Raw genomic sequence first — 10,563 nt, 5'->3', positions numbered from 1 at the left:
CTGTACTTGTTGAGGCCTGGGTGCTCGGGGGACTTTTCCACACACCAAGCACAGCAACAGCAGGTTTTTGTGCTGCTTTTATACGCAAAAATCAGAGGCTTTTCCAAATACGCCTATTGGATATGGATTGGTCAGTGATGAACATACTTCATGCTTCTACTACTACGTGTGCTCAGGGAAAGGGTCTCAAGCTGGGCAGCGTCTTCTGAACCTCTGTGTGTGTGTGTGTGTTTTAGTATTATAACGAGGGTAGTTCACTTTCAGGACACTCAGAAGTTAGTTTCATTGCCACGTGAATGAATCGGTTGTTCACTGCGCCAGGTTGTCCAATATTTCATCCTCAGCACAATCCCAGACCTTCTCTTTGTGATCCAGGGTGTTCCACTTGTTTTCTAGGGTTTGGAGATCAAAGTCTATCCTTGATGAATTTCTCATCACTAGTGCAGGTTGTCTTGACCAGGCTTCAAAGTCCCACTTGCCCGAGCTTCAAACCCTCGTACTTGTTCCCCTCGGTGCGGTACCTGTAGCCCCTGGCATGATCCTTAACCACGGCTGCGAGCAGATGTGAAGTAGACGGTAGCAAGAGCCACAGTTTGTCTGCCCTCCATCTCTCTCCCCTGTCAGAGAGGGACCTGGGGGTGTTGATTGCCAGCCGGCTGAACAGGAGCCAGCAGTGTGCCCAGGTGGCCAAGAAGGCCAATGGCATCCTGGCTTGTATCAGCAATAGTGTGGCCAGCAGGGACAGGGAAGGGATCTGACCCCTGGACTCGGCACTGGTGAGGCCGCCCCTCGATGAGTGGGTTCAGTTTTGGGCCCCTCACTCCAAAAAGGCCATTGAATGACTCGAGCGTGTCCAGAGAAGGGCAACGGAGCTGGTGCAGGGTCTGGAGCACAGGTCTGATGGGGAGCGGCTGAGGGAACTGGGGGGGTTTAGTCTGGAGGAGGCTGAGGGGAGACCTCATGGCCCTCTACAACTCCCTGAAAGGAGGGTGCAGAGAGGGGGGATGAGTCTCTTGGACCAAGGAACAAGCGCCGGGACAAGAGGGAATGGCCTCAAGCTGTGCCAGGGCAGGGTCAGACTGGTTCTTAGGAAGTATTTCTTTGCAGAAGGGGTTGTTGGGCGTTGGAATGGGCTGCCCAGGGCAGGGGGGGAGTCCCCATCCCTGGAGGGGTTGAAGAGTTGGGTTGACCCAGCGCTGCAGGATCTGGTGGAGTTGGGAACGGTCAGTGTGAGGTTCATGGTTGGACTGGAGGATCTTCAAGGGCTTTTCCAGCCAAGGTGTTTCTGTGAAAACTTTCATGCATCACAGTTTAGTCTTAATCAGAAATTCATTGGTTTGAGCCCTTTCACCCCGGATCTTTATTGTAGCCTGGCGGTGGAGACCCGTCAGCTGTGTTTATTGAATGGAGTTTGCACTTACCACTGCTTCTGTGTGATCCAGGCGTTTGTGCCTTGTAAGAGCATCGATCTTGCTACTTTGTGGGTTTCTTCCTAAGAGAGAGTATCAGTCCTGTGGTTAACAATCTATAACTTCCTGCATGACGAAGCTTTCCCATAAACTTTAACTGCAGCCCAAACAGATTTTGATTCTGTTGTTTGTATTCAGATTGTGATCAGCAGGGCTTAAACACCTGCTTTTGCTAAAATTTCCTTGCTAATCACTGGGGAGAAAGGTATTTAGAAGAAAGAAAACAAAACTGGCCTTAGGAAGTTGGGCTCGCTTCCTTGCTGACAAGTTTTACTGGAGTTACGTAGCGTGTTACTTGTTCCAGGGATTAACTGTGTTTAATTTCCTGCGTGCGTTTACTCTAGGGTAGGATGGGAGCCCTGGGGCAGGCGTTGCTGGGCTCTGAGGTGCCTCCAGCCCCTCCGTGCTGGCAGCCTCCTGTTTTGCTGATTAAGGATACCTATTAAACTCGGACACCAGAGTGAAAAGAGTAGGTGTATTTTACTGGTGATAACTAAATAATGTAACAGAGTAATAAGGCAACATGCAGTAAGAAAAGACAGACTAATGCACTTAAAGCAAACAAGTAGGGAAATACAGGGTAATGCATCAAATCGTTGCTACACAAGCAGGAGAATAGTGATAAAGAAAGATCCATCACCACTTGCATACGTTACCAACATCCAGACCCGCAGGCGCTGGGCAGCCCCGGTTGCAGCGAGGATTTCTTGAGCCTTTCCCAGCAAGTGGGAAGTCCTACGTGGTGTGTCCACCCGTAGGTGAGGCATCCAAAGTCCCTGTGAGCGGGTCCAGCCTTATATACCAAAAATTAGCAAGCCAGAATAACTAGCACCTTTGTTTTGAGCAGAGAATATCTGGTTTCATTCTCCTGTTGGATTCCACCCAAAGCCTGGCCAGGGCTCGGGGCAGGGACAAAGGGGGTTTCTAACAAGGCCAAACACTTGGGTTCCCAGCCTTGAACAAGGCTGAGAAAGGAAAGTTAGATACATTATCTCAGCATTTCATCCTCACTACTGATTATATTCTGTCTAAGCTGTGTCTTTCACTAGTGAGCATACATACTTCCTTAATGATTACATACGAAGTCAGCAGCTTCGGCTCGGGGCCTGTTGTTCAGGCCTCAATACTTCAACACTTTAGCACTTTTTACATCAGCATAGGTGGTGTGTTATAACTTAGCACAATACCTACTAGCACAGTGGTTATCAGTTATAAAATATACAGGGTTCATCTATAGGTCAGCTCTGGCTCGGGCCTGTTGTCCAAGCCTTAGCACTTCACCTCCCTCACGCAGGAGCCCGCCAGGACCTTTCCGGCTGCCCCGGGGCCTGTGGCAGTGGCGGCCAGTCCCCGTCCTCTCTGAACTGCTCCTGCCTCTGCTCTGAGCTCCTCCCAGCCCTCCTGTCTCTGCTGGGTGACCCGAGGTCGCTCCTCTCCCCTACACCTGATCCCTCTCTTTATTAGCCCCTTTTATTTGCTCAATCTGCTGCAGGCCTTGTCTTCAAATTCCTCTTTCATTTCCCTTTTCCTGGCAATCACAGGGAATTGCTGACCACTTCTGAACAGGCCCAACCTGAGAAGCTGCTGAGATCGATGTGTAATTCTGCTGCAAGACCCGACTCCTCTGGCTGCCCTCGCTGGCCAGAGCCACGTCTTGACTGTAAGTCCGGGCCAGCAGCCCCTGCTCATGGAACAGTTCCCACAGGACTTCTGTGAATTACACCTCTGTCCTTCATGCCTAAGGACGCTTAACCCTCCTCCTACCCACCCACCTTCTCTTTTTTGCTCGTAAAGAGAAGGGTATTTGTTAGCTGGCGTGGTTGGTTTGATTCCCGTTGAATGCTCAGGGCAAGGACAGGTTGTGATGGATTTGGGGTTTTTTTGCATTGTAAGTAGGCACAGCCACCATAGTTTCTGTTAAACTGACACCTGTTTGTCTAATTTGGCTAATGAACTTAGTATTATTACTGCAGAAAGAACACGTCTGTAGGTATAATGTACACGTGGAGCGTATCTTCCTTTGGGGTGGTGTATAGGTCCGTTGAAGATTCCCCAGCCAGGATTTACTTGTGGTGATACACAGATTCTTGATTTTTCACATCACAGACCGAGTGTGCGCAGCCGGTGGCCGAATGCACTTGATTAGTGACCAGGTTGTGGCAAGAGGGACTTGCTCAGTTCTGCAGAGTATCAATTTTTTTAGTATGGCCATGCCCATAAAATAATGTGGAGAACGAGGGAAGGAAAACTGGAAAGGAAGCAGGCTGATCCTTAATTTTTGTTGTTTGAATTATACAGCAAAAGTTTTAACAAATGATAAGATGATTTTCTGAAATTCACTTTAGTAAGCATGGCAATTCATAAAGCAATACAAATACAAAACCTATCTTTTAGACTATAATCGCATGCTTTTCTTCCTTACTATGCTAACAGGCTTTCAAACTAAAAGACTTATAGCTTTAAAAAAGAATTAAAAAAAAAAGACAAATAGTGCTGTGGAAAAATGACCAAGTATAGGGTAGCTAGGCACACACCCAAACTTGGAAAATGTATTTATAATCTAAGTGTCCTTTCCAGAATTATGCTAATTGGAGTAAAGAAAAGCTTGTAAACGCTACGAAAGGAAATTCTTCCCTATTAATGATAATTGTAAAGTCATTAAGATAAACTGCTACCTAAAACTGAGTGGGCAGTGCCTCATTCTGAGTATCTACCACACCGTGTGGTGCACTGAGTTCTTGTGACTGTGGCTCCTCTGCACAGGTCTGCGAGGGAAGGTGTGAGGACGGCGCGTGCGTGCTGCGTCTCCCGGCGCTCCCGGGGCTGTCGGCTCAGTCAGCGTGCGCGGGTCAGTGCTGCCCTGGGCTCAGAGCTCGGTGTGCAGAACCAGCTTTGCTTGGCTCATGTTTTCAATCACTGCAGAGAAAGCACTAAAGATACTAGAGGTGGCAGGGAAGATTCCTGAAGCTACACAGCTTAAGGACAGAAATTAAAGCTAGTCTGGATAGCTAAACTTCTAAAAAGTCTTTAAAATTATGGTTTTTCAGTTTTGATGAGTAGTTTTGACTAGTTATTTTGCCTCAGCAACAGTTTTTGACTGGCCACTAGTTTGGGAGAAGAAAATTTTTCCTTTTGGACTATTTTGCTAACTCATCTTGGTAGCAGAAGTATCTATAACGCTATGTTTTAATAAGTGCTGCAGCGACAGAGTGCCATGCAAATACACAAAGTTCATCAGCTGGAGTTCATGGGCGGCACCGGCGCTCTCTTCTGCATTCTGCAGGCATCCCGTGAGATTCGAGGCTTTGAGTGTCAGACAAAAGTGTGTGCTGCTGAAGTGGAAAAACCAGAAAAGAGGCCTGCGAACCCAAACCGCAGTATTGTTGTTAGCCTCCTTGTCTGTGGGAAGGGGTTTGTTCTGTGACCCTTAGCTTTTGAATCTGGCTCATCCCAACTTGCTCTGGCGTGGGGATCAAGCCCTTGGAAAAATACAGTCCCCTAAGTGTTATTAAAGTGGGCAGCCAGGAGAGGGGAGTGCAGAGACACCAACCCTTAGGAATTAATTCCAGCCCTCACAGAAAATGTGTGTTTTAAACTTTGGTTACCCCTGGGGCAAGAGCTATTGGAACAGCTTCTGTGGTTTGGGTTAGGAAGCAGAGAAGTGGTGCACTGAAATCTGCACATGCCTTGAACCAAAGTGGTGGAGTTTTGGGGCCAAATGTACACAGCGTTTGGAAACTCCACCAGCAGGTTTCAGACACTGAGGACAATTCTCCCCATACTTTACTGCCCAGTTTTTCAGAAATATTCAGCAATGTTTTTTTCCCAGAAGGTGCTTACACTAAATTTACTTCGTTCATGTTTTAAAGGGCTTTGAGCAGATTTTACTGCAGAAACAGATCCAGCATTTCTCAAGATTCTCTTATACTCTCTTCCTTGAACCACATTTGTCTTGTGTAAACTTGAGATGGCTAAAAAGGGATCAGTAAAGGGCCCATTTCACTCACAGATTGCAATATCTTCTGGTTCGTAAGTGTACATCCTGTTCTCATATTTGCCAGTTAGATCAGCTCGAACTGTCATTGAAGGATCTTGAGGGGAAAGAAAAAGTACAAGATATTAGCAACAATGGGTTTGTGAAGTGAGGCAGTGGTGAACAATTTTGTGAGGATAAAAGCTTTTTAAAATCGTGTTGATTGGCCTTTTTATGGTTGGAAAGACTCATCCTGAAGCACCAGGCTCTCGGCAGCTGTAAGTTAATGAAAGAAGTCTCTTCTGAAACCCATCCTCTACGTACAAGCCTCATCCCGTGGCTCAAGATTGGTGCGCATCATCCCCTTCGTACCCAGCAGTTTGATGGTAAGTTTGCCTTTTGTACAGCTCTTGGTCACGGCTGGTGATGGGCCTTTGCTCTGCTCTTGGGCAGAGCTTTTGTCGTTCATCTGAGGGCAGGCTTGGAGGGTTCAGGACAGGCTGTATTCAGGTGGTCTGCCATGGCGTCATGTAGGCAGGACCAAACTCTCAGAGCATGTATATTAGCTGTTAATAGTGATGTGCTGTCCTTTTCCACTAGTAGAATGTCAGTCCTGTCTTTAAAAAGATGGCATTGGTTTTGGATGCCTGACTTTAGGTCTGATTGCTAAGCAAGTACTCTGAAATAGGGCTGAGTTTGGGTTTTTCTCCTTAGGCTGTTCCCTTTGAAAGCCTGGGTTATTCCTACAGCTTCACTGCTCAAAAGGACATGAGCTATTACTTGGAGCAACATGAATTCAATGGGGACCATACAGAAAAAATGCTGCCCTGATATTCCCCTGACCCCAGAGACTCACCCACAAAGAGGATCCGAGGGACGTAATGGCCATCGGGCGCCATGTTGTCATCGCTGCTGGAATGCTGTCAGGAGTTAGATAGCCTCTTAGTGATGGATAACTCTCTGAGCGCTAGAAATGGACTGAGTTTGCCTCATCTACCAACAACTAACAATGCCGTTGTGCTCAAGTACAGGTTTTCCCTGTTCTGTCCAAGCTGTCCCCTGCTAGGTGCTTGGGGATGAGGACAGAAGCCCCAGGCAAGTAACTCATAAAGCCTGATGACTGGGTATTTTTGTCTTGTATCAGAGTGCTACCTGTGGATGGAATATACAAAATGGTACTTCCATACCAATAAGTATGTGCATGTCTGTATGGAAGTGTCTCCCTGCCCCCTCTCCAAGGAGAAACTGTGGCAGAGTTTTGCAAACCCTGTTGTACATCCCCAGAGAAAGTGGGAGAAAAAAGAGAATTTCAAATACTGCTTCAAAGCTGTCTGAAGTGAATCAATTTCTGCTTTTAATGTGGCTTATTCCACTCCCCAGTAAACATTTCAATATTTTAAAATACAAACTTACCACCAGATTGAGCATGATAAAGTCCTCCTGAGCCATCTGCTGGATTTCTGGGCTAGAAGCAAATGCTTTCCTTAAAGCTGAAAGCAAGAGAAACAAATTGTTTGGGTGGGAAAAAAAAAATCTGGATCACTGTTTTTCATGGTTTTGCATCATCTTATATTGATTCTAAATACACCAGTAAACGACCAGCACTACCTTCTGATGTGCGCATGGCACACGAAGTTTGGAGGACTTAATTCTCATAAAGTAAAATGCAAAAGACCTTTAGTCCTTGAGAAACTGAAATGCTGGTGTACATGTTTCCTTCCCAGTGGCTGAACAGGTCACGAAATGCATACGGCTTGGCTTTATTTGGCCATCTGTGTCCCTGCACTACAAACTGCAGGAGTCACCTGCACAATTTATGTTGTACACATTTGGGGTAGCAAATACAGAAGTTTCGTAGGAAATGGTGGGGGCAGACTTCGCCGACAAACCTCGCTTTGTTCTCGATAACCAAGGAGGTTATCAAGTGATAGTGAGTCTGACACACTCTTTGGTAGGAGGGCTCCTAAGAGTAAGGGAAAGTGTATAAAACAGATGGTAGCAGATGCTCTCACAGGCCAGAAGGTGATCTGAGCTGTAAACTATTGATTGCAATTCTAAGGTTTTTGTCTGCAGATGAAAATATGCCACTAAAGGCATGTTGCAGTCCCTGTGAATCAGTGTATATGAGGCTATAAAGATAATTTTCCCAGTGTCTGACTCTTCCTGCTTGCAGGATACCCATAACTTCAAATCCACTGTATAGAACGATGCAATGGAGGCAGCACGATGGCTGACCTCTCTGACTTGGGCACGGGCCTCTTTCTGGGGGGATACATCTTCCCCAGGCTTTAATCACATGTGTCGATGATTTCCATGCTTGCTGGGTCCCGGGCCTGGAGTTGGGAGTAGGCAGGAAGGAGAATTGACAGGAGATCAGGAGTGGGAAAGAGGATAAAGGAGGAAAGCTTACCTGCCTGTTTCATAGCCATGTGTCTGCCATGCAAGTTTTGACCTAGAGCATGTTACTGCCCAGAAAAACTTTACAACTGTTTTATTCCCCAGCTCTTCTCAAGGGTCCCCAGTGGGTTTTCTGTCTCTCTGTCTTTCCTTGCATGTGCTGGAAAGGCTTCACACCAAGTGCTCAAATGCTGTGTGAGGAATGAGCACTGACAGGAAGACTTTGATCCACCAGGTTGTTTGGAAGGGTTTGCTTTGCTCACCTTGGCTGTAAGGACACTCTTCCAAGTGGTGAATAACCATCAGTGGCTTCTTGCTGAAACGACATTGCAGGAAAGGAGTGGGGAGGCAATTCGGACCTTTTATAGACTGCACTTGCAAAGTGTTAAGGCACTCCAGGGATGTGTTTACATTGCGAGGAGCAATAGCAAATGGGCTAGCAGAGAGGTGGGGACACAGCCACGTCCAGAGGGCTGCATCACTGAGAAGGTAGTGCTGGAGGCACTGCAAGGGTGTTTGCTCATCTCCCAGGAGGTGAGCTCTCACCAAAATCTTGTTCAGCCTCTGTACCATACAGAAAAACTCAATTTGTATCTTGCTTGCGAGATACCAGGCACAGCTTGAGCATATGTTAGACCAGAGCTTTGTTTTGTGCAGTTAAATGTATGAACCAGCAGAATCACAGACTCATCTCGGTTGGAAAAGACCTTGAAGCTCCTCCAGTCCAACCATGAACCTCACACTGACCGTTCCCAACTCCACCAGATCCCTCAGCGCTGGCTCAACCCGACTCTTCAACCCCTCCAGGGATGGGGACTCCCCCCCTGCCCTGGGCAGCCCATTCCAACGCCCAACAACCCCCTCTGCAAAGAAATCCTTCCTAAGAGCCAGTCTGACCCTGCCCTGGCACAGCTTGAGGCCATTCCCTCTTGTCCTGGCGCTGGTTCCTTGGCTCAAGAGACTCATCCCCCCTCTCTGCACCCTCCTTTCAGGGAGTTGTAGAGGGCCATGAGGTCTCCCCTCAGCCTCCTCTTCTCCAGACTAAACCCCCCCAGTTCCCTCAGCCGCTCCCCATCAGACCTGTGCTCCAGACCCTGCACCAGCTGCGTTGCCCTTCTCTGGACACGCTCGAGTCATTCAATGGCCTTTTTGGAGTGAGGGGCCCAAAACTGAACCCAGCCATCGAGGGGCGGCCTCACCAGTGCCGAGCACAGGGGTAAGATCCCTTCCCTGTCCCTGCTGGCCACACTATTGCTGATACAAGCCATAACAAGACATAACAAGAATTGAGGATTACCTGTGTTTTGATTGTGCTAAACCTTCTTCATATGTCTGCACCCATTCAATGTCATCGCCCCAGCCTGTTGAGAGCACCCTTAGTTAATTTTCTGGTCAGTATGGACGAGGATGTTCTGCTGAAAAGGGAGCCAGAGCAACACATGTAATGGGGTGGCACAAACTAGGCACCTTCCCTCAGGGTGTCCAGACCGTCAGGGTGGTTTGCGGGTACCAGGAGAGCCCTGAGCAGAAACAGGCAAAGAAACAGGTGATAAGGAATGGGGGTGAACCCCCAGCCTTGCTAGGGCTCACCTGATGGATTAGGTTTACAGAAACCCCAGCCTTGCTATGGCTCACTTGATGGATTAGGTTTACAGAAACCCCAGCCTTGCTAGGGCTCAGCTGGTGGATTAGGTTTACAGAAACCCCAGCCTTGCTAGGGCTCAGCTGGTGGATTAGGTTTACAGAAACCCCAGCCTTGCTAGGGCTCAGCTGGTGGATTAGGTTTACAAACAGGTGTTTCCAGCCATTCGAAAGCTGGAGCCCAGAGTTCCTCCCTGAACCTGTCCACCCTCCCAGAGAGCCAAACCAGGCTTGCTGCTGGCGTACGGTTTTCTGCAATAAGGGAATAAGGGGTTGCTGGACAGGCTGGGGGCTGGGGAGGGTAGAGATGCAAGACTGTTCTTTGGTGTGAGGTGCCTGGATCTTACCTGATGGAGCAAAGCTTAGACCTGAGTCTGGAGCCCCTTCCAATGGCTACAGCACCCTGCTCATGCCCTGCACCACCCAAAAGAGACCCCAGGGAGGGAGAGGATGTATCTGCTGCCCGTGCCTGAGCTGCAGTGCCAGCAGGAAACCTGAGAGCAGAGGGTTGAGATGGCTGCAGCTTGACTGTGTGACTACGGTCACAGCATGCCTTTGCAGGGGCAGGGCCCGCTGGTGGGCTCCCTATTGAGTTCAGCCTCTGCAAAGCAGTGTGACAGCCTGGTTCTTGGCTCCGTCCCCAGCCCAGGTTTGGAGCAAAGTTCCCAAGCACAGAGCATGAGGACTTCTCCCCTGCTCAGTGCACGGGTGCTCTCGGCCACGGTGGGGGTGGCACCTCTCAAAGGTAGGTTTGGGCTTCGGCTTCAGAATGGGAACACAGGGAGGGGATCTCCCTGCCGCTGCTCTCAGACGTTTGCCTGCCTGGATATATGGGTGGAGGTGCACACTAGCCACCGTGACAGAGGGAAATGGGGGTGTTCCAGGCTGGCCTCAAGCATCCCAGTCACTCGCCTCGAGAGAGAGTCTGCGGGGTCCGTATCTGAGTTGGGCTTTCTTTCTCTTCATCAGGGAGCTGCTTCTGTGGAGCCACCATTATGCCATTGCAGAGAAGGAGGGAACACAGTAACGGAAAGGCGTGCATGCTTCTGTCTGGAAAAAATTGAGAGAGAAAGGATCAACCTG

At 48.6% G+C, this 10,563-nt stretch overlaps 1 protein-coding gene across 1 annotated transcript; it reads right to left on the bottom strand.

The window, feature by feature from the left end:
• Positions 1–4,335: 4,335 nt before the first annotated feature.
• On the bottom strand, positions 4,336–10,522 carry LOC141944925 (anterior gradient protein 3-like). Its single transcript, XM_074872243.1, has 7 exons — positions 10,393–10,522; positions 9,137–9,200; positions 8,103–8,155; positions 6,856–6,932; positions 6,299–6,362; positions 5,477–5,560; positions 4,336–4,385 (listed from the first exon to the last, which is right to left on the bottom strand). The coding sequence occupies exons 1-7, from the start codon at positions 10,520–10,522 to the stop codon at positions 4,336–4,338; spliced, it is 522 nt and encodes a 173-aa protein (XP_074728344.1).
• Between the last annotated feature and the right edge of the window lie 41 nt (positions 10,523–10,563).

This window comes from Strix uralensis, chromosome 6 (genome assembly GCF_047716275.1).
Source record: "Strix uralensis isolate ZFMK-TIS-50842 chromosome 6, bStrUra1, whole genome shotgun sequence".
NCBI classification, from domain to species: Eukaryota; Metazoa; Chordata; class Aves; order Strigiformes; family Strigidae; genus Strix; species Strix uralensis.
Note: the sequence above shows the minus strand (reverse complement) of the source record. Positions and strands in the feature narration are given on the sequence as shown.

Coding starts and splice junctions, on each gene's coding strand:
- LOC141944925 (XM_074872243.1), bottom strand. CDS start 10,522: ATGCACGCCTTTCCGTTACTGTGTTCCCTCCTTCTCTGCAATGGCATA. Junction 9,201..10,392: donor CCCGCAGACTCTCTCTCGAG/GCGAGTGACTGG, acceptor TGCTCTCAACAG/GCTGGGGCGATGACATTGAA. Junction 6,363..6,855: donor TTATCATGCTCAATCTGGTG/GTAAGTTTGTAT, acceptor AACTCCTGACAG/CATTCCAGCAGCGATGACAA.